Source organism: Scyliorhinus torazame, chromosome 2, assembly GCF_047496885.1.
Source record: "Scyliorhinus torazame isolate Kashiwa2021f chromosome 2, sScyTor2.1, whole genome shotgun sequence".
Classification (NCBI taxonomy): Eukaryota; Metazoa; Chordata; class Chondrichthyes; order Carcharhiniformes; family Scyliorhinidae; genus Scyliorhinus; species Scyliorhinus torazame.
Genome location: NC_092708.1, coordinates 39,379,328 through 39,403,720, shown reverse-complemented (window position 1 = coordinate 39,403,720; position 24,393 = coordinate 39,379,328). Strand labels below are relative to the sequence as shown.

The following is a 24,393-nucleotide window of genomic DNA, read 5'->3' as shown; positions in this document are numbered from 1 at the left end:
ACTAGCAATCCAAAACTGGCCAGGTCACCGCAGTGAATCAATCAATTTCACAGCCACATCTAATTACCTCAAGGTCTGATACCAAACCAGCTGACTTTTCAGACACCAAGCATTCCGACTGGGAGCCATCACAGTTGTAATAAAAAGCGTTTTTCCAGGACAAAACAAACATGGCCCGCGGGTTATTGGAAGACAAAAAAGTAGTGAAGGAGTTCAGAGGACAAAATTAAATTGTTATAATGCATGTAGAACAATTTAACCCCCAATTGGATCAATTGTGATTACAGTTAGTTATTCCTCCCAGATACACCAAAGCCATAAGACATGGGAGCGGGAATAGGCTATTTGGCCCACCGAGTCTGCTCCATTATTCAATAAGATCATGGATAATCTGAAATGATAATCCTCAACTACACTTTTTCCCCCTTATCCCTATAATAAGGCAGCACGGTAGCATTGTGGTTAGCACAATTGCTTCACAGCTCCAGGGTCCCAGGTTTGATTCCTGGCTTGGGTCACTGTCTGTGCGGAGTCTGCACATCCTCCCAGTGTGTGCGTGGGTTTCCTCCGGGTGCTCCAGTTTCCTCCCACAGTCCAAAGATGTGCGGGTTAGGTGGATTGGCCATGCTAAATTGTCCTTAAGAGTCCAAAATTGCCCTTAGTGTTGGGTGGGGTTACTGGGTAATGGGGATAGGTGGGGTTACTGGGTAATGGGGATAGGGTGGAGGTGTGGGCTTGGGTAGGGTGCTCTTTCTAAGAGCCAGTGCAGACTCGATGGACCGAATGGCCTCCTTCTGCACTGTAAATTCCATGATTCTATGATAATCCTCGTTTTCCCCCTTTCATGCCAACATTTCCCCCCACCTTCTCTTGAAGATGCTTGCTTGTGCTGGGGTACAGTTCCAAGGAGGGAGGTGGCTTCTGACACCTAATTTTTTTTAATTTAGCAGGGTTTTCTACCATCTGGAGCAACACATCAGTGCCCAATCTCGTCCCAGCTTGACATCTATGTGAGCTAACATTCCACAAGATCTCCAGATGATTTCACTCCATACCCCACCCAACCCAGAAGAACTGAGGCCAATTGTTGTCAATCTACTGTTGTCCATTCAATTCAGCACACGACAGAACTGAACCCACAAAATCCTTGGTCTGTGGGTCTCAGAGCCACCTTGGTTAGCACACGCAGCAAGACAACCAAAGAGGGGGTTGCACAAAGTTTTAATTTGAAGTCAAGGCTTGATTCTGAGACACTGGTTGCCAATGCTTCCCATGACCTCGGTGGCAGTTCCTACTAGAGAATGAACCATTGCAATGTCAGGGACCGATATTTATTGGGGAGAAAAAGCCCGACATCACAAACCAGCAATGTTGCTGTTCAATTATCCCTCCCAAGTTTGTTATTATCTAGATTTATGTTTATTCTGTGCTGAGTCTTTGGCAGGCCAACAGGTTCCAGCATGTTTGTGTTTCTGTGACGCGCTGAATTGTAGCTAGCACTGAACATTCTCGTACATGCACCATGGGGAACGCCCAATAGCTTCAGAATTAACACACCTCTGGCAACACCTCCTAGCACATTCAGGCACCAAGTCCTCCAGTTCCACAAACCCCGCATTTCAAATAGGGCATTTTGCAGAGTCAGTGACAAATGCGGTAGCATGTTGCACACTGGCATTGTTCCCATTACAGTCAATGCACCTGTTACTGATCAGCATACAACAGGAGTCTTAGTCCATACACAGGTCCTGTCTGGAGATCAGAAGACTGCTGGCCATTGTTATTTGAAGCAAACAAACCACAACGGCATGGTGGCACAGTGGTTAGCACCGCTGCCTCACAAGAGCCAGGACCTGGGTTCAATTTCAACTGGGGGACTGTTCCCAGCTCTGGGTCACTGCCCGTGTGGAGTTTGCACATTCTCCCAGTGTTTGCATGGGTTTCGCCCCCACAACCCAAAAATGTGCAAGCTAGGTGGATTGGCCATGATAAAACTTCCCCTCAAGTGTCCAAGGGTGTGCAGGTTAGTTGACGCTTCGGGGATAGGGTGGAGGAGTGGGCCTAGGTAGAGCGTTCTCTCAGAGGTTGGTGCAGACTCGATGGGCCGAGTGGCTTCCTTCGCCATTGTAGGGATTCTAATTCTGTGTCAACTTCAGATTTCCCCAGTTGATCTCTGGCAGGTTAGCTTTTAGGTTATTATAATTGGCTAGAGTTGATAGGGGGGGGGCTGCTGGCACGATGAACTTCCAGGTTTCCAATTTCTGATCACTACCCAGCTACCAGGAAAGCAGATGTGAGAATTTTGCAAATTTGCCGCTCCTGAGCTTCCCGATACAGGATGATGCTTTGACAGCAACCATATCGGAGGCTCAGACAGGAGTCATGGCCACTTCTGTAGGCACTAGTTGATCTCGCAGCTCCTCAACCAGCAAAGTGTCTATAATCAGGTAAAGAGGAGAAGGGAGCAAGTTCTTGAAATTTAAAAAAAATTTAAAAATGATAAATACCTTTAATCAGATACAATTTTCGAAGGACAAAATCGACTGAAATAAAACCCAGTCTCACCTCGTTAATTCTTCACGAAGATTATTAGGCTCCGAGGAATAAAACTTCACCCGCAAATGAAGACAGTATGGTGGGCCAACTGCAAAGGGAATTTTAAAAGATACTCAATAAATAAACCAAGCCAAATGTTCCAGACCATTTCAATCCAAGAAAATACAGGATCAAAGTAAATATGCAAGCTGATTGTCTTAATAGAGACCAGAACACAAGTAATGTGTCACAACACCCTGGGCTGGTGCACAGTTAATTCCTGCACCACAGGAGAAGTCAAAGTTACTTAAATATCCAATGTACTTGGTTCAATCCCGATTTAGTGCAGGCGCCAGGTTTGCGAATTTTAACACAAATAACCTTTTATTATTTAACGGTAATTAGTATGAAACAATACATAGTGCAGAGGAAGAAAAGTAATGATTAAACGTTAAAAGACAGGGATCTTTGACTTCAAAGAACAAAGTACAGCACAGGAACAGGCTCTTCGGCCCTCCAAGCCTGCACCAACCATGCTGCCCGTCTAACCTAAAACATTCTCCACTTCCAGGGTTCGTATTCCTCTATCCCCATCCTATTCATGTATTTGTCAAGATGCCCCTTAAACGTCACTATCGTCCCTGCTTCCACCACCACTTCCGGCAGCGAGTTCCAGGCACCCATTACTCTCTCGAGTAAAAACCTTCCCTCGCACATCTCCTCGAAACTTTGCCCCTCGCACCTTAAACCCCTGTCCTCCAGTAATTGACTCTCCCACCCTGGGAAAAAGCTTCTGACTATCCACTCTATCCACATGCCCCTCATAATTTTGTGGACTTCTATCGCCCTTCAACCTCTGCTGTTTCAGTGAGAACCAAGTTTATCCAACCTTGCCCTCCATACCAGGCAACATCCTGGTAAACCTCTTCTGTATCCTCCACATCCTTCTGGTAGAGTGGCGACCAGAATTGAACACTATATTCCAAGTGTGACCTAACTAAGGTTCGATACAGCTGCAGCATGGCTTGCCAATTTTTATACTCAATGCCCCGGCCAATGAAGGCAAGCATGCCATATGCCTTCTTGATCACCTTCTCCACCTGTGTTACCACTTTCAGTGACTGTGGACCTGTACACCTATGTCCCTCTGCCTGCCAATACTATCAAGGGTTCTGCCATTTACTGCATATTTCCCATCTGTATCAGACCTTCCAAAATGCATTACCTCGTTTGTCTGGATTATCTCCATCTGCCATCTCTCCGCCCAACCAATCTATATCCTGCTGTATCCTCTGACAGTCCTCATCACCATCTCCAATTCCAACAACCTCATCCACAAACTTACAAATCAGGCCAGTTATATTTTCCTCCAAATAGTTTATGTATACCACAAAAAACAAAGGTCCCAACACTGACCCCTGCAGAACACCACAATCAGAAAAGCACCCTTCCCACTGCTATCTTTTGTCTTCTATAGCCAAGCCAGATCTGTATCCATCTTAAGAAGTCTTCCAACACCAGGTTATAGTCCAACAGGTTTGTTTCAAACATTAGCTTTCGGAGCCCTGCTCCTTCCTCAGGTAAAGGAGCAGTGCTCCGAAAGCTAGTGTTTGAAACAAACCTGTTGGACTTTAACCAGGTGTTGGAAGACTTCTTACTGTGCTCACCCCAGTCCAACAACGGCATCTCCACAGCATGTATCCATCTTGCCAGCTCACCTCTGATCCCCAATGACTTCACCTTCTGTATGCGGGATCTTGTCAAAGGCCTTACTGAAATCCATGTAGTCACATCCACTGCCCTACCTTCATCAATCATCTTCATCATTCCGTCAAAAAACTCAATCAAGTTAGTGAGACATGACCTCCCCTTCACAAACCATGCTGCCTCTCGCTAATACATCCTCTTGCTTCCAAATGGGAGTAAATCCTGTCTCGAAGAATCCTCTATTAATTTCCCGACCACTGACGCAAGGCTCACCGGTCTGGAATTTCCTGGATTATCCTTGCTGCCCTTCTTAAGCAAAGGAACAACATTAGTTATTCTCCAGTCCTCTGGGACCTCACCTGTACCAGTGAGGATACAAAGGTTTCTGTCAAGGCCCCAGCAATTTCCTCCCTTGCCCCTTGATTGGAAAAAAATAATTGGGTACTCTAAATTTACAGAATATTTTTTAAATTAACGATCACCAGACCAGAAAAAACAATAAAGATAAAATAAAAGAAATAGGAACAAAGGGAAATCTGGCACCCCACCAATCTGTTCTCTTCTGGACATCACAGGCATGTTTCTACTTACTTCCTCTAGTTTTATTAGTGCGACCACAGCAGAATCACTGAGGCAGTGCAAAATGTTTATGGAATTTAAACTGCATCCGAGTCCCAACCAAAAACCCACTTATTTCCCATTTACCCAAAATCTTTAAAGCTGGATCAAAAATCACCTCAGAGGCTGGCCCCGCCCTCAAAACTGATCAATTGCTTTGGCCAATTACACCCATTCAAGACGTTGCACTCGCTTTTTATTGGCAGAAGTACTCTCGGATTAACAAATTCAAACAAATTTAAAATCAATCATTCTGGATCAATGTTGGATCAATTTCCAGTCACTAATTGATGTTAGTTGGTTTGTTTACTGTAAGAATCTGTAGTAACCTGTGATGTGTTGGGTGCTCTGGATCCGTGGAACACATACAGGCCACCAACAGTTAAAAATAGTGCAACACTATTTTATTAAGCTAGAAACTGTTGAACATACTTTCACGGTGGGTTAACACGATGTTAGATTAAACTAAAGACCTATGCCTGTCCGAACCAGTCTATGCACTCAGCACATGGTGAGGATCTGTGCTGTAAGCTCTGTCCTTGTAGGAGGCTGTATCCCGAATGAGCGGGAACTCTGATGCCCCCTGTCTTTATAGTGAGTGTGCTCTAACTGGTGATTGGCTGCGGTGTTGTGTGTGTTGATTGGTCTTGCTGTGTGTCCATCAGTGTGTGTGTCTGCACCATGATATACTGATGTATATTATGACAACCGGCACAGGATTCATCCAGCTGGGCATGATTGTTCCCCGTGCTCAATTGGACTGAGTTTTTTTTTAAAAATGAAACATATTAGGTTCCTCAAATGGTTCTACATTGTTTTTTTTTTTCAATATGTAGCGTACCCAATTCATTTTTTCCAATTAAGGGGCAATTTAGCGCGGCCAATCCGCCTAGCCTGCACATCTTTTTTGGATTGTAGGAGCGAAACCCACGCAAACACGGGGAGAATGTATAAACTCCACGTGGACAATGACCCAGAGCCGGGATCGAACCTGGGACCTCGGCGCCGTGAGGCAACAGGGCTAACCCACTGCGCCACCGTGCTGCCCTCAATTGGACTGAGTTAACCCAGCACTAACATAAAAGGCAAGCGGCTGTAGAGCCAGCTAAAAAAGAAATGAGGACCCGGTAAATGCACCCTGCGAATGTATGATACTGTTGCTGAAATAAAGGACTTTTAAGAAGCTCGTTGGACTCCCCTGGCTTTATCACATTGGCGACGATGATGAATTGGAGCTGTCGGCGTGCTGCCTGTTCGGCTGAACTACCTCCCCGGACTTTTGTTTTTAAAAAGTGGACCATGGTACAGAGTTTGTTTCTGTGGTGTTCTTTTTTTTCCCCGGAGCCTGTAATGTCATGGAAGATGAACGCCGGGTCGAGTTTTTTTGCTGCCAGCTTGTGAAGTATGTCCGCTGGGAGTGGTCTGGAGTCTGACGTGCCCGGCAGTACCGGATGCGGTATCTTCTGAGTGACTTCTGGTGTGGATTGCATAGTGTTTCGTCCGTCTCTGTCTGCTGTTGCTTCCTGATGCTGGCAGAGTGGTCCACCGGGGAGTCCGTTCTCGAGTTGCCGCCGCCGTTTTAGAACGTCATTCTGGTCGTGAGTGCGGAGTTGTGTTTGGAAGTCTGTTCAGCGGCTGCTCGGACTGTGGGATTTGCAACAGTGATGTTTTGCCTGCGAGCTGACAGTTATTGTGCAGGTTTTGTGTCTAGAGACACTGTTGGTGTGGAGTTGACTGGACATTCCATGTGTGACTTCTGGTCCTGTGGCGGCTTACGTGGAACCCTGCTGATTTTATTTGCGCTGTGGGTTTATTTGCCTGTGTAGAGGTACTGTAAGAATGTCGGGCGACAGCTCCCTGGGCATTTTGGTAGGTGCTTTATTTTTAGGTAGAATTTAGAGTGCCCGATTTTCTTTTTGAATTAAGGGGCGTTTGGGAGTTATGGGACGTTGAGGTGGACGTTGTCCGATGTTCCCCCCCCCCCCGTTCCCTCTGTGGCTGGAAGGCATACCACACCGATTGGGCCTTGACGTTGATGGGTCCGATGCCGTGGCGTGCGCCGTCCCCGGGTTCAGCTGTTGGCAACTTCGCCCCCTATGTGACTGGTGAGGGTGTCGGGTCGGACGTAATGCTTGGTGGGGTACACGCCTGGCCATCCTGCTTTCCAGATCAGTGGCGCCTTATCCGAACCAATTTATATTTTAGGTTTGTTGTCTCTCCACTGTGAGGTTTGCACCCGTTTGGTCCTCTCCTATCCTCAATGGTCGTCCTTTCGAGGGGTTTTTGGACTTGGGGAGTGGGGGGGGAGGGGGGGGGGGGTGTTGCCTATAGTAACCTGCACAGGACTCATCCAGCTGGGGATGATTGTTCCCTGTGCTCAATTGGACTGAGTTGACCCAGCACTCGCATAAAAGGCAGGCGGCTGTAGAGCCAGCTAAAAAAGGAATAAGGACCCGGTGAAAGATAACCGGGCCCTGTGAACGTATGATGCTGTTGCTGACATAAAAGACTTTTAAGAAGCTCGTTGGACTCCCCTGACTTTATCACATTTACAATGGCGGCTTGCACGGTTTGATGGGCAACGCTAGATTTGGGATTATGGAAATGGTTTTTGGAGGTAATCCACCCAGAACAGGTGTCTTTTGAGTGCAATCGATCCATTGAGCCTACAACAGAAACTTGAATTCCAATATCCCCCAAGTGGACCCGCACGCAGTTTCCATCAGTCCTGCTGAGTGGAATTTCCTTTCTTTAATGTGGCGCAGAGTTAAAAGTAGGCGAGGCGTGCAGATCCATTACAATCTGGTTGACTAGCAGAGGTTTGAGCGCCCGGTTCCCATTTCTTTTTTTTTTTATAAATAATATTTTATTGAAAATTTTTGGTCAACCAACACAGTACATTGTGCATCCTTTACACAACATTGTAACAATACAGATAATAATGACCTTTTTAAATTTAAACAAAAACAACAACAAATAAATAAATATTAAATAACAAAAAATAAAAACTAGCCCTAATTGGCAACTGCCTTGTCTCAGGCCACCCCCCCCCCCCCATCCCTCCCCCCCCCCCCCCCAAGTCCTGGGCCGCTGCTGCTGCCTTCTTTGTTCTCCCCTATCTATCTTTCCGCAAGATATTCGACGAACGGTTGCCACCGCCTAGTAAACCCTTGAGCTGACCCCCTTAGGACGAACTTAATCCGCTCTAACTTTATGAACCCCGCCATATCATTTATCCAGGTCTCCACCCCCGGGGGCTTGGCTTCTTTCCACATTAGCAGTATTCTGCGCCGGGCTACTAGGGACGCAAAGGCCAAAACATCGGCCTCTTTCGCCTCCTGCACTCCCGGCTCTTGTGCAACCCCAAATATAGCCAACCCCCAGCTTGGTTCGACCCGGACTCCTACTACTTTCGAAAGCACCTTTGTCACCTCCATCCAAAACCCCTGTAGTGCCGGGCATGACCAAAACATATGGGTATGATTCGCTGGGCTTCTCGAGCACCTCGCACACCTATCCTCCACCCCAAAAAATTTACTGAGCCGTGTTCCAGTCATATGTGCCCTGTGTAATACCTTAAACTGAATCAGGCTTAGCCTGGCGCACGAGGACGACGAGTTTACCCTGTTTAGGGCATCTGCCCACATCCCCTCCTCAATCTCCTCCCCTAGCTCTTCTTCCCATTTCCCTTTTAGTTCGTCCATCATAGTCTCCCCTTCGTCTCTCATTTCCCTGTATATATCCGACACCTTACCGTCCCCCACCCATTTCTTTGAGATGACTCTGTCCTGCACCTCTTGTGTCGGGAGCTGCGGGAATTCCCTCACCTGTTGCCTTGCAAAAGCCCTCAATTGCATGTACCTGAATGCATTCCCTTGGGGCAACCCATATTTCTCGGTCAGCGCTCCCAGACTCGCAAACTTCCCATCCACAAATAGATCTTTCAATTGCGTTATACCTGCTCTTTGCCACATTCCATATCCCCCATCCATTCCCCCCGGGGCAAACCTATGGTTGTTTCTTATCGGGGACCCCCCCAGTGCTCCGGTCTTTCCCCTATGTCGTCTCCACTGTCCCCAAATCTTCAGTGTAGCTACCACCACCGGACTCGTGGTATAGTTCCTTGGTGAGAACGGCAATGGGGCTGTCACCATAGCCTGCAGGCTGGTCCCCCTACAGGACGCCCTCTCTAATCTCTTCCATGCCGCTCCTTCCTCCTCTCCCATCCACTTACTCACCATTGAAATATTAGCGGCCCAATAATACTCACTTAGGCTCGGTAGTGCCAGCCCCCCCCTATCCCTACTACGCTGTAAGAATCCCTTCCTCACTCTCGGAGTCTTCCCGGCCCAAACAAAACCCATGATACTCTTTTCTATCCTTTTGAAAAAAGCCTTCGTGATCACCACCGGGAGACACTGAAACACAAAAAGGAATCTCGGGAGGACCACCATCTTAACCGCCTGCACCCTCCCTGCCATTGACAATGCTACCATATCCCATCTCTTGAAATCTTCCTCCATCTGTTCCACCAACCGCGTCAAATTTAGCCTGTGCAATGTGCCCCAATTCTTAGCTATCTGGATCCCCAGGTAACGAAAGTCTCTTGTTACCTTCCTCAACAGTAGGTCTTCTATTTCTCTACTCTGCTCCCCTGGATGCACCACAAACAGCTCACTCTTCCCCATGTTCAATTTATACCCTGAAAAATCCCCAAACTCCCCAAGTATCCGCATTATTTCTGGCATCCCCTCCGCTGGATCCGCCACATATAGTAGCAGATCATCCGCATATAAAGATACCCGGTGTTCTTCTCCTCCCCTAAGTATTCCCCTCCATCCCTTGGAACCTCTCAGCGCTATCGCCAGGGGCTCAATCGCCAGTGCAAACAGTAATGGGGACAGAGGACATCCCTGCCTTGTCCCTCTATGGAGCCGAAAATATGCCGATCCCCGTCCATTCGTGACCACACTCGCCACTGGGGCCCTATACAACAGCTGCACCCATCTAACATACCCCTCTCCGAACCCAAATCTCCTCAACACCTCCCACAGATAATCCCACTCCACTCTATCAAATGCTTTCTCGGCATCCATCGCCACTACTATCTCCGTTTCACCCTCTGGTGGGGCCATCATCATTACCCCTAACAACCTCCGTATGTTCGTGTTCAGCTGTCTCCCCTTCACAAACCCAGTTTGGTCCTCATGAACCACCCCCGGGACACATTCCTCTATTCTCATTGCCATTACCTTGGCCAAGACCTTGGCATCTACATTGAGGAGGGAGATTGGTCTGTAGGACCCGCATTGTAGCGGATCCTTTTCCTTCTTTAAAAGAAGCGATATCGTTGCTTCTGACATAGTCGGGGGCAGTTGTCCCCTTTCCTTTGCCTCATTGAAGGTCCTCGTCAGTAGCGGGGCGAGCAAGTCCAAATATTTTCTGTAAAATTCAACTGGGAATCCGTCCGGTCCCGGGGCCTTTCCCGTCTGCATGTTCCTAATTCCTTTCACCACTTCCTCTACCGTGATCTGTGCTCCCAATCCCATCCTATCCTGCTCTTCCACCTTGGGAATTTCCAGCCGATCCAAAAACTCCATCATTCTCTCCCTCCCATCCGGGGGTTGAGCTTCATACAATTTTTTATAAAATGTCTTAAACACTTCATTCACTCTCTCCGCTCCCCGCTCCGTCTCTCCATCTTCGTCTCTCACCCCCCCTATTTCCCTCGCTGCTCCCCTTTTCCTCAATTGGTGTGCCAGCAATCTGCTCGCCTTCTCTCCATATTCATACTGTACACCCTGCGCCTTCCTCCATTGTGCCTCTGCAGTGCCTGTGGTCAGTAAGTCAAATTCCACATGCAGCCTTTGCCTTTCCCTATACAGTCCCTCCTCCGGTGCTTCCGCATACTGTCTGTCCACCCTCAAAAGTTCTTGCAACAACCGCTCCCGTTCCTTACTCTCCTGCTTCCCTTTATGTGTCCTTATTGATATCAGCTCCCCCCTAACCACCGCCTTCAACGCCTCCCAGACCACTCCCACCTGAACCTCCCCATTGTCATTGAGTTCCAAGTACTTTTCAATGCATCCCCTCACCCTTAAGCACACCCCCTCATCCGCCATTAGTCCCATGTCCATTCTCCAGGGTGGACGCCCTCTTGTTTCCTCCCCTATCTCCAAGTCTACCCAGTGTGGGGCATGATCCGAAATGGCTATAGCCGTATATTCCGTTCCCCTCACCCTCGGGATCAATGCCCTACCCAACACAAAAAAGTCTATGCGTGAATAGACTTTATGGACATAGGAGAAAAACGAGAACTCCTTACTCCTAGGTCTACTGAATCTCCACGGGTCCACCCCTCCCATCTGCTCCATAAAATCCTTGAGCACCTTGGCTGCTGCCGGCCTCCTACCAGTCCTGGACTTCGACCTATCCAGCCTTGGTTCCAACACCGTGTTAAAGTCTCCCCCCATTATCAGCTTTCCGGTCTCTAGGTCTGGGATGCGTCCTAGCATTCGCCTCATAAAATTGGCATCGTCCCAATTCGGGGCATACACGTTTACCAACACCACCATCTCTCCCTGTAATTTGCCACTCACCATCACGTATCTACCCCCGTTATCCGCCACTATAGTCTTTGCCTCGAACATTACCCGCTTCCCCACTAATATAGCCACCCCCCTGTTTTTCGCGTCCAGCCCCGAATGGAACACCTGCCCTACCCATCCTTTGCGCAACCTAACCTGATCTATCAGTTTCAGGTGCGTTTCCTGTAACATGACCACATCTGCTTTAAGTTTCTTAAGGTGTGCGAGTACTCGTGCCCTCTTTATCGGCCCGTTAAGCCCCCTCACGTTCCACGTGATCAGCCGAGTTGGGGGGCTTCCCACCCCCCCCCCCCTTGCCGGTTAGCCATCATCTTTTTCCAGCTTCTCGCCCAGTTCCCACGCGGCTGTATTTCTCCCAGACGGTGCCCCCCCGCCCATCCTTTCCCGTACCCACTCCCCCCTTTCCCCAGCAGCAGCAACCCAGTAATTCCCCCCTCCCCCCCCCCCCGCTAGACCCCCCGCTAGCGTAATTACTCCCCCCATGTTGCTCCCAGAAGTCAGCAAACTCTGGCTGACCTCGGCTTCCCCCCGTGATCACGGCTCGCCCCGTGCGGCGCCCCCTCCTTCCTGCTTCTCTATTCCCGCCATAATTATCATAGCGCGGGAACCAAGCCCGCGCCTCTCCCTCGGCCCCGCCTCCCATGGCCAACGCCCCATCTCCTCTCCCTCCCCACCTCCCCCCATCACCACCTGTGGGAGAAAGAAAAGTTACCATACCGCAGGATTAATCATACAATCCCTCTTCGCCCCCCCCCCCCCCCACTCGTCCCACCACTTTGTCCAAACGTTCATTTTCGTAGTCCAATCATTCCAATTTTTCTTCTACAATAAAAGTCCACGCTTCATCCGCCGTCTCAAAGTAGTGGTGCCTCCCTTGATATGTGACCCACAGTCTTGCCGGTTGCAGCATTCCAAACTTTATCTTTTTTTTGTGAAGTACCGCTTTGGCCCGATTAAAGCTCGCCCTCCTTCTCGCCACCTCCGCACTCCAATCTTGATAGACGCGGATCACCGCGTTCTCCCATTTACTACACCGAGTTTTCTTCGCCCATCTAAGGACCATTTCTCTATCCTTAAAACGGAGAAATCTCACCACTATGGCTCTGGGAGCTTCTCCTGTTCTCGATCCTCGCACCATAACTCGGTATGCTCCCTCCACCTCCAACGGACCCGTCGGGGCCTCCACTCCCATTAACGAGTGCAGCATCGTGCTCACATATGCCCCGACGTCCGCCCCCTCCACACCTTCAGGAAGGCCAAGAATCCTCAAGTTGTTCCTCCTTGCGTTATTTTCCAGTGCCTCCAACCTCTCCACAGATCGTTTCTGGTGTGCCTCCTGTATCTCCGACTTCACCACCAGGCCCTGTATGTCGTTTTCATTCTCTGCTGCTTTCGCCTTCACGACCCGAAGCTCCTGCTCCTGGGTCTTTTGTTCCTCTTTCAGCCCTTCAATCGCCTGTAATATCGGAGCCAACAACTCTTTCTTCATTTCCTTTTTTATCTCCTCCACGCAGCGTTTCAAAAACTCTTGTTGTTCAGGGCCCCATATGAAACTGCCACCTTCCGACGCCATCTTGGTTTCTGCTTGCCTTCCTTGCCGTTGTTCCAAAGGATCCGCTGCAATCCGGCCACTTTCCTCTCCTTTTTCCATCCGTGTCCAGGGGGAACACCCTTCTGGTTTACCGCACGGTGTTTTCAGCCGTTAAAATTGCCGTTGGGGCTCCTATCAAGAGCCCAAAAGTCCGTTTCACAGGGAGCTGCCGAAACGTGCGACTCAGCTGGTCATCGCCGCACCCGGAAGTCCCCATTTCTTTTTTTTAATATAAATTTAGAGTGCCCAATTCATTTTTTCCAATTAAGGGGCAATTTAGCATGGCCAATCCACCTACCCTGCACATCTTTGGGTTGTGGGGGGCGAAACCCACGCAAACACGGGGAGAATGTGCAAACTCCACACGGACAGTGACCCAGAGCCGGGATCGAACCTGGGACCTCGGCGCCGTGAGGCTGCAGGGCTAACCCACTGCGCCACCGTGCTGCCTGGGTTCCCATTTCTAATGTTAATGCCTGACCTCTCTCATGCCAGGTCTGTGCCCGTTGGGAGCCTCAAGGTCCCGAGTTCCCCTGGAATAACCGACGCTGCACATTGCAAATGCTGATGTGCCGAGATAAGGCGGGAAGCCGACACGGAACACAAACGCAAGCATGGACCAGTTAGGCCGAATGGCCTGTTTCCGTGTTCTATATTCGGAGTACTGAAAGCATCATCTGGGCAATAATGGACAATAACCACCCATTCCATTTTGGATTGAAAACCAGCCGGGCGGCAACAGCAGAACATGGTCCAGGCAGTCCCGCATCAGCTCGAAAACTGAGTCCATATGCTTCCTCAGACCAGCTTGCAAGAAATCCAGCCTCCATGAGCCAGTTCCTCATGTTCATGACTGAAGTTAGCCCCCATCTGGTTGGGCATTGCTACATTTCATAGTTTGGCTTCATTCATGGGATGTGGGCATCGCTGGCCAGGCCAGCATTTATTGCCCACCCAGAATTGCCCTCGAAAAGGTGGGGGCAAACCACCTTCTTGAAAACGCTGAAGTCCATTTGGTGCAGGAATACCCACAGTGTTGTTAAAGGAGTGGGGGGAGGACAGAGAGAAGTTTCAGGATTTTGACCCAGTGACAGTGAAGGAACAACAATATATTTCCAATAGAGGCTTAGAGGGGAACTTCCAGATGGTGGCGTTTCCAGGTCTCTGCTGCCCTTGTCCTTCTAGATGGTAGCGGTCGTGGGTTTATTTTGTTCCTTAACCATAACTATTTTAAACCGGATGATATTTTGGTCACTGTTCCCCAATTGCTCTCTCAGTGATGCTCTCTTCACTTGCCCAGTATTACATCCAGTACCACTTTTCGACTTCAATGGACTTGAAGTGCTTCACAGCTCCAGGGTCCCAGGTTCGATTCCGGCTTGGGTCACTGTCTGTGCGGAGTCTGCACATCCTCCCCGTGTGTGCGTGGGTTTCCTCCGGGTGCTCCGGTTTCCTCCCACAGTCCAAAGATGTGCAGGTTAGGTGGATTGGCTATGATAAATTGCTCTTAGTGTCCAAAATTGCCCTTAGTGTTGGGTGGGGTTACTGGGTTATGGGGATAGGGTGGAGGTGTTGACCTTGGGTAGGTGCTCTTTCCAAGAGCCGGTGCAGACCCGATGGGCCGAATGGCCTCCTTCTGCACTGTAAATTCTATGACAAATTCTCTGACAAATTCTAGAAGTACACTGACCAAGAAAGTTCTCTATGTGTTAGGAAATGGAGCTAATTTATCTTTGTATTGTGCGCATCCAAAATAATGTATAATTAAGTTTAATTTGTGTGCTAAGGAAGGGTTAAAGCTTGTTAAACAAAGGTGCCTGCAGGTTTTAGTTTCACATTGAACAGTGCCTGCATTGTAATTTAGGGTTTACCAATGTAAACGTAACTATAGGCTTTAAATAAAACTAAACCGTTGCTCAGCAACCAGAGGCTCACCCCGGGACAGTTAGTTGTAAGGAAGAAAACTGCAGAAAGTAGATTTCCCACAAGAACAGAGGCTGCCAGCACATGCAGGACAATAACAGGATGCAGAACACAAGTCCCAGAAGCTAAAGAATAGCCTGCAATCAGGGAGAGTTCCGGGAAACAATGTGGAAAAGGGTTTTGTTCAGTGGACACAGGAGCAGAGAGAAAGGCTCCCAGTTGAAAGACAGCTGCAAAGTGCAGACCTGGAGAAGTCGGTTAGCCAGAGGTCCAGCGGCTGAAATAACCCTAAGGTTGATGACACTTCAATGCAGCCTGTGAAGAGGGCTAAGCTACCTTGGCTAGGGGTGGGCATCAAGATGGAACAGCAGACAGGAGAAACCAGTTTCACAGAGGGTATAGCGAGGCGAATGACTTGAATAAGGGTGGTTCAGAAACATGAGCGGCCATGAGTGCCAATAAAGGCATGGCTGGGTACTGGAGAGATTGAGTGGATGTTTGAGTGCATATGGTAGAGGGATACTGAAAGGTACTCAAACCGGGTTGGGGGTGGCACCGCCCAAGAGGACCCCTGCACTACCTGCCTCGTCTTACATCCCACCACCCTGGGACCTATTCCCCTGAGCTCTCGGTGGCTGTAGGGGTGAACACTTCTTGGAACATCTGCTCAAAACAATTCTCAGGCCCTCTCCCTCACCCCCTGCATGTGTCTTCAGTCATTCCTCAGCTTTGACTCGTGACCTTTGGAGTCAATTCCTGTAGACACAGTCATCCAGGCCACATGAAGCATCTGAATTCTCACACAGAGAGACCCTTGCTCTAGAATCCCTCATTCGAGGAAAGTGTTTCTCACTATTTATCTACTCTTTCTCAAATCCTGGATCACCGTAAACACTTATTGTGGTTCTCATTCCACAGATCTGGAGGAATTTCCAATGGTTCCAAATGCAACTTACTTTTCACTTGCTTCTTTATGCTCTTGGTGGTATCCAACCAGTGCTGCAACATTAAAATACAGACACACATTACATTCAGACAGAGCGCATGAAGAAAATGTGAGCAACAGCGCAGCTTGCCCTGGTTTACATGGAAGGTTGTTTATGACCATGTACCAAACTAACCTTGCTTGGTTTCACAAACAGGGAGCTGAACCAATTCAGTGCATTGACCCCACCTTATGAAATAGGCACATGGACCCGCTGAACACGATTGCGGAGATGCAAGCACCCATCAGGTCAAGTCATATCTGATCAGGAGAATGTGTAAAACAAAGTGGAACAAGATGGGAACCCGTGAGTTTTTATCTGTGACAGTGCCGTTAACTGTACAAGAGTCAGTGGCACCTCAGGTGAGATGAAACCACCTTCAGACAGGTCAGTGACCCCAGTCCATCCCAAAGTGGAGAAACATACCTCAAAATGATGACAGGTGTTTGACCTGAAATGTTAACTCGGTTTCTCGATCTCCACTGGTGCTGCCTGCACGCTCCCCCCTCCCCCCAAAAAAATAATCATTTGCTTGTTCAAGTACAGCAGCATTTTTTTAAAAATGGAGATTTAAAATAAAGTGGATCAGAACTGGCACAAAATCTGAACTTTTCCAATCCATCAATGGGAATGAAAACTGGGATGGGTTCTGCAAGGGCAGGAAAATCCCCCCTCTGCCCGTTTGCTCGCTAAACGGTGGTGAAATGCATCGCTAATGAATGCCGGAAGGAGGTACGGTTCGACCCGAGCGTGAAGGCGGTTGTGGATTTTGCACAGAGCATTCACCAGGGCAGAAAACCTAACCGTGTTTGTAAAGATTAGTTACTCATCAAGAGACTGGTAGATTTTCATCCTGAAACTATCAATTTATCATTCTTTGTTTCAACTCTCAGGCCTGGAGAGGAGAACGGTGAAATCACGCAGGTTACCACATGATCCATTTCCCTTCCATTCTGCTTGTTGAGGGACAGAACTTCAGGTTGCTTTTAAGTGCCAGTGTGGAGAACTAAAATAAACCCGTGTGTTGCTCCAAGCACACCCAGATAGGAAGAAAACATCAACTTGACCTTTATGAGGCATGTGGCTAATTTTTGAGGAATGAAGCTGAACCCAACATAGCTCAGCACTCTGAAAGTGAAATAAACATCAGTAACCTTTTGAAACAGACCCAATCCACAAAGGTTTCACTAACCAACCAAAATACAATCAATTCATTCTCAAAAGGTCACATCAACCAGATGTGCTGTTCTCTTTATATATTAACGATCTAGATGACGGGACTGGGGGCATTCTGGCTAAGTTTGCCGATGATACAAAGACAGGTGGAGGGGCAGGTAGTATGGAGGAGGTGGGGAGGCTGCAGAAAGATTTAGACAGTTTAGGAGAGTGGTCCAAGAAATGGCTGATGAAATTCAACGTGGGCAAGTGCGAGGTCTTGCACTTTGGAAAAAAGAATAGAGGCATGGACTATTTTCTAAACGGTGACAAAATTCATAATGCTGAAATGCAAAGGGACTTGGGAGTCCTAGTCCAGGATTCTCTAAAGGTCAACTTGCAGGTTGAGTCCGTAATTAAGAAAGCAAATGCAATGTTGTCATTCATCTCAAGAGGCTTGGAATATAAAAGCAGGGATGTACTTCTGAAGCTTTATAAAGCATTAGTTAGGCCCCATTTAGAATACTGTGAGCAATTTTGGGCCCCACACCTCAGGAAGGACATACTGGCACTGGAGCGGGTCCAGCGGAGATTCACACGGATGATCCCAGGAATGGTAGGCCTAGCATACGATGAACGTCTGAGGATCCTGGGATTATATTCATTGGAGTTTAGAAGGTTGAGGGGAGATCTAATAGAAACTTACAAGATAATGAATGGCTTAGATAGGGTGGATGTAGGGAAGTTGTTTCCATTAGCAGGGGAGACTAGGACCCGGGGGCACAGCCTTAGAATAAAAGGGAGTCACTTTAGAACAGAGATGAGGAGAAATTTCTTCAGCCAGAGAGTGGTGGGTCTGTGGAATTCATTGCCACAGAGGGCGCGGAGGCCGGGACGTTGAGTGTCTTTAAGACAGAAGTTGATAAATTCTTGATTTCTCGAGGAATTAAGGGCTATGGAGAGAGAGCGGGTAAATGGAGTTGAAATCAGCCATGATTGAATGGTGGAGTGGACTCGATGGGCCGAATGGCCTTACTTCCGCTCCTATGTCTTATGGTCTTATGCTGTTTAGTAGGGGCTGTTTAGCACAGGGCTACATCGCTGGCTTTGAAAGCAGACCAAGGCAGGCCAGCAGCACGGTTCAATTCCCGTAACAGCCTCCCCGAACAGACGCCGGAATGTGGCGACTAGGGGCTTTTCACAGTAACTTCATTTGAAGCCTACTTGTGACAATAAGTGATTTTCATTTTCATTTCATGTTAGCCAGTTCACCCAATAACAAGAGAACAATATTAATTAGAATTCAATCCTACTTTTCAGTTGTCCAGCACTAATTGCAACCCCTGTGCCAGTAGAGTTCCACAACTAGACTTGGCCCTATCCTCTTTTCCTTTCGTTTCCACCCCCCACCCCCATAGAGGGCCTGTTTTCTTTCAGCTCCTCCACATTCCAGTGCTGGATATTTAAAAGCTCTCAGCCAAGGAACTGCATGCGCAGTTTGTTTAGAAAGCCACTGGAAGCTGGAATCGGCAGCTCTCAATCTCCTTACATTAAGCAGCTCTCTGCGACCTCCAGCCAAAATATGCAGCAGATATGTAAATCGCTTTATCAACACCGGGTGGGAAGTTAAAATGGTTACTTAGAAAAGTTGCATTTCCTTCAAAACAACAACATTTTGCTTTATACAACCATACAGCAAGAACACAGGAGCCACTCCTCATTATAACTCGGCTTGAAAACATCCACTGTTAAGCCCTTCAAAGCTCAAATTCATGGGTCCAATTTAAGATCAAAGAGCAGGAAAGTAGGCAGAAATGGGCTTTACGCTTTTGTCGCTTCTATGCGCTCAAAAACCAGATGCTAGCAGGACAAAGGACAAGTTGTGTCCCCTTTAGGGGAAATTGCAGGGTAGGCCCATTTCTCAATTGCAAACCTGCACTTGATGGTAGTCTGCCACCTATGACATCTTCTCCAATTGAGAGAGAGCGGAGAGCGAGAGCGAAGAGCATAGAGCATAGAACAGAACAGCACAGAACAGGCCCTTCGGCCCTCGATGTTGTGCCGAGCATTGTCCGAAACCAAGATCAAGCTATCCCACTCTCCCTGAGAGAGAGTGAAAGGGCAAAGAGAGTGAAAGAGCGAAGAGAGCAAAAGGGAGAGTGTGGAGAGCGAAAGAGAGAGAGCAAAAGAGAGAGAGAGAGCAAAAGAGAGAGAGAGAGCAAAAGAGAGAGAGAGAGAGAGCGAGCGAGCGTGAGCGATTAAAGCCTTTCTCCAGATAAGGATATCACCTTCACAGTCAATAAAATTATTGATGTGGAGATGCCGGCGTTGGACTGGGGTGAGCACAGTAAGAAGTCTTACAACACCAGGTTAAAGTCCAACAGGTTTGTTTTGACGTCACTAGCTTTCGGAGCGCTGCTCCTTCCTCAGGTGAACAATAAAATTATTGTGAAGGTACCATGAAGAATGAGATTAGAAAGATTTTGGTAGTTTACCCCTGGAAGGTAGAAAAATGGGTCTGAGCTTCAATTACACAGAATTCTCAATAGATAGGACACAAAATGCAGACTAATGACAGATTATTTCTCCAAATACTGTACACCTGTTCAGACAGGTAAATTCTTTAAGCATTTATTAGATGAAGAGGCTATCATACCGCTACTTGAGCTGAATCCATGAACCGAAGGCCAAAGTAGTCTTTCTCAATGATGTCGAGATGGTACATGATTTGCTCAAAGAGCTCCTGGCCCTTTGCTTTTTTCTAAAGGAAGAAAAACACAACAAGATTTAAATGCAGGAGGTTCAGCAACTCAGTTTTAAATCTTGAAAAATACCTTTAATTTTAAACATACATTCAAATCAGTTTATCTTGTTGACCAACAGTCGACACAAACATCAATAAATAATCACTGCTTTTCTTCAAATATAAAAATGCCCAAGTTTTTTTTAAATTAGGACAGTATTATATAATCCTGATTTTTCCAATTCTCATTATCGATGAGGATTGCCAGGAAGTGAAGTGATTTGTAAACAGCACCGCATGCGTGGCACAGTAGCACAGTGGTTAGCACTGTTGCTCCACAGCACCTGGAACCAGGGTTCGATTACCGGCTTGGGTCACTGTCTGTGCGGGGTCTGCACGTTCTCCTCCGTGTCTGCGTGGGTTTCCTCCGGGTGCTCTGGTTTCCTCCCACAAGTCCCAAAAGACATGCTTGTTAGGTGAATTGGACATTCTGAATTCTGTGTACCCGAACAGGCGCCGGAGTGTGGCGACTACGGGATTTTCACAGTAACTTCATTGCCGTGTTTTTTTTAAAAAAGTTTAGAGTATCCAACTCTGATTTCCCTGTACCCGAACAGGCGCCAGACAGTGGCGACTGGGGGATTTTCACAGTAACTTCATTGCAGTGTTAATGTAAGCATACTTGTGACACCAATAAAGATTATTATTATTACCTAGAAAGGGGGAAGAGGGTTTGGAAAGAAACCAATGTAAGAATAACCAGGGTTTTCCACACAGAAGCAAGAGTAGGTCATTCGGCACCTCTGTTTCATTCCGTACCATTCTTGTTAAGCAAGGGGGTAGATGGGAATTCAAAACACAAGCAGATTAGCTACAATCTTATTGAATGGCAGAGCAGGTTCGAGGGGCCGAATGGCCTACTCTGGCTCCTATTTTGCATATTCAAATTAAAACATGGCTGATGAAAAATGAAAAAAATGATCAGTGAAGTGTTGGGTACACTGATACACAGACGAACCAACACGGTTGCGAACGGTACAACGCAGTTTTATTTCAATCAACTATTAACATAGTAAACTCTGGTACTCAGCACATGGTGAATGTCTGAGTGGCTGGCAATGAGGTCTGTGCCCTGAGCCGTCTCCTGCTCGAGTGCCCAGGAAGTGTCGTGTTCCCTGTTCTGTACTGTGTATGCTCCTGTCTGTGAATGGCTGTCGTGTTGTGTGTGTTGATTGGTCCGTTGATTTGTCCATCATTATGTATGTATGTATGTGCTATGATGTTCACCTGAATATCATGACATCCCCCCTTTTTTACAAGATTATGTGCCCACGTGGTTATAAATAGAGATGTGTACTGAGTGCAGCTAAATGTGTGTGTGTAATACTTACAGCATGTACATGGGGCTTAACTATATACAAGGGGCGATGTCGGGTGTGACATAATAACGAGGTTGTACCATAACAAAGAATGGGGAAATGTTGAACGATAAAACGAATTCCTGTATAGATAAGAACATAAACATATTAACACAGTGGTAGTATGAGTTCAATGTATAAACAGTCTCATAAGTCCAGTCTATTAGGTGGGCAACGAATTTGGGTTGACCGCCTCAAGGGTAGGTCTGGAACCACCGGCTGAGGAACGGGCCTGGCCACGGGCGATGACGGAAGGGGCATGGTAGCAGGCAGCTCCACGAAGTCGATATCAGGAACAACAGGAGGGCATGGTGCCAGTGTAAGGTCTCGTAGCGAGAGTGGAAGTAGGCGATTGCGCCTACGAACAGATCCATCAGGCATGCGAACCAGGAACGAGCGGGGAGCCACGCGTTGGAGAACTTCGGCAGGTGCTGACCAGCCACCTTCTGGTAGGTGGATGCGGACTTCGTCTCCAGGGGCCAGGGCGGGAAGATCAGTTGCCCGTGTGTCATATGACCTCTTCTGGCGACCGCGCTGCAGTTGCATCCTGTGCAGTACCGGAGCATGGTCGATTGTGGGTGCCAGAATGGAAGGCACAGTGGTCCTGAGGGCGCGACCCATCAACAGCTGGGCTGGTGAGAGACCAGTGGCTAGTGGGGCCGAGCGATAGGCCAGCAGGGCTAGGCAGAAATCCGATCCGGCAGCAGCAGCCTTGCAGAGGAGCCGCTTGACAATGTGAACGCCCTTCTCCGCCTTTCCATTGGACTGGGGATGCAGAGGGCTAGACGTCACGTGTGTCAAGCCATACGAGGCAGCAAACGATGACCATTCCTGGCTGGCAAAACAGGGCCCATTGTCCGACATGACAGTCATCGGAATGCCGTGGCGAGCGAAGGTGTCTTTGCAGGCCGTTATGACAGCGGACGACGACAAATCGTGCAGGTGTATGACCTCTGGGTATTTCATAGAATTTACAGTGCAGAAGGAGGCCATTCAGCCCATCGAGTCTGCACCGGCTCCTGGAAAGAGTTGGAGAAGTATTCAACGATGATGACATAGTCCCTGCCGAGTGCGTGAAAGAGGTCCACACCCACCTTCGGCCAGGGGGACGTCACCAGCTCATGGGGCAGAAGCGTTTCAGGAGGTTGCGCCGGCTGAAACCTTTGGCAGGTGGGGCAGTTGAGCACCATGTTGGCAATGTCATCGCTGATGCCCGGCCAGTATACCGTCTCTCGGGCCCTCCGTCTGCACTTCTCAACCCCCAGGTGGCCTTCGTGTAGTTGGTCGAGAACCAGCTTGTGCATGCTGTGCGGAATCACAATCCAGTCCAGCTTCAGAAGGACACCATCAATGACGGCCAAGTCGTCTCGGACATTGTAGAACTGCGGGCACTGCCCTTTGAGCCACCCTCCCGTCATGTGGCGCATCACACGTTGTAGAAGGGGGTCGGCTGCAGTTTCTCGGCGAAAACGGGCCAGACTGGAGTCGTCAGCTGGCAGATTTGCCGATGTGAAGGCCACCTGCGCCTCGACCTGACATACGAACCCCTCTGAATCTGGCGGCATGCTCACTGCTCGAGATAGGGCATCCGCAATGATAAGGTCCTTCCCTGGGGTGTAGACCATTTGGAAGTCGTACCTCCTAAGTTTGAGTAGGATGCGCTGGAGGCGAGGGGGTCATCTCGTTCAGGTCCTTGTTTATGATGCTGACCAGGGGGCGATGTTCAGTTTCAACAGTGAACCGGGGAAGACCATACACATAGTCATGGAACTTGTCTATTCCGGTTAGCAAACTCAGGCTCTCCTTTTCGCTCTGCGCGTACGCTGCTCTGTGGGGGTCATGGCCCGCGATGCACAGGCTACCGGGGCCCATGACGCAGTGTCATCCCGCTGCAGGAGCACTGCCCCAATGCCGGACTGGCTGGCATCAGTCGAGATTTTAGTGGCACGAGACGTGTCGAAAAACGCCAATACCGGCGCAGTGGTGAGCTTGAGTTTGAGCTCCTCCCATTCCTGCTGGTGTGTACTGCCACTGGAACTCTGTGGACTTCTTGACGAGGTGGCGCAGAGCTGTCGTGTGGGAGGCAAGGTTGGGAATGAACTTCCCCAGGAAGTTGACCATGCCTAGGAAGCGTAGCACTGCTTTCTTGTCTGCCGGCTGCGGCATGGCTGTGATGGCGCTCACCTTGTCTGCATCCGGAAGGACCCCTGACCAGGAAATGTGGTCCCCCAGGAACTTCAGCTAGGTTTGGCCGAAGGAACGCTTGGCTCGGTTAAGGCGCAGGCCTTTTTCGCGTATGGGTGCAAAGACGCGTTGGAGACGATAGGTGTGCTCCTGTGGTGTGGTGGACCAGATGATGATGTCGTCCACGTATACGCGCACCCCTTCGATGCCTTCCATCACCTGCTCCATGATCCTATGAAAGACCTCGGATGCCAAATGGCATTCGGTTGTAGCAGAACCTGCCGAAAGGGGTGCTGAAGGTGCACAGCTTTCAGCTGGACGGATCGAGTTGGATCTGCCAAAAACCCTTAGAGGCATCCAGTTTCGTAAATATATGCGCCTGGACCATTTCACTGGTGATCTCTTCCCGTTTGGGTATTGGGTAATGTTCCCTCATAATATTGTTATTGAGGTCTTTGGGGTCAATACAGATAGGGAGCTCGCCGGAGGACTTCTTGATACACACCATGGAGCTGACCCACGGCATGGGCTGCGTGACCCTGGATAGGACCCCTTGGTCCTGGAGATCCTGCAGCTGCTGCTTGAGGCGGTCTTTGAGTGGCGCAGGGACTCTGCGAGGTGCGTGAATGACCGGGGTGGCGTCTGGTTTGAGCCGAATTGTGTAGGTGTGTGGCAGGGTTCCCATGCCCTCGAAATGCCTCCTGGTTGTGGGCGAGGAGCGATTGGAGCTGTGCGTTGAACTCTGCATCCAGGAAGTCAGACGTGCCTTCTGGAGACAGAGCGTGGACTCGTTGCACGAGGTGGAAAGCCTTGCATGCCTGTGTGCCTAGCAGGGAGTCCTTCGATGAGCCGACTATCTCGAAAGAGAGTGTGGCCGTGTGTGTGTTGTGTGTCACCTGGAGCTGGCAGGATCCCATAGCCGGGA

General features: G+C 48.8%; 1 protein-coding gene across 2 annotated transcripts in view; it reads right to left on the bottom strand.

Moving 5' to 3' along the window:
* The window catches only part of epb41l5 (erythrocyte membrane protein band 4.1 like 5), a 211,912-nt gene that overhangs the window by 108,319 nt on the left and 79,200 nt on the right, over positions 1–24,393 (bottom strand). For both annotated transcript variants that reach the window (XM_072470182.1, XM_072470187.1), the window contains exons 2-4: positions 19,780–19,884; positions 15,939–15,981; positions 2,566–2,644 (exon numbers count right to left, since the gene is read on the bottom strand). In XM_072470182.1, coding sequence (XP_072326283.1) covers positions 2,566–2,644; positions 15,939–15,981; positions 19,780–19,884 — 227 coding nt within the window. The remainder of the gene's footprint in view (positions 1–2,565; positions 2,645–15,938; positions 15,982–19,779; positions 19,885–24,393) is intronic.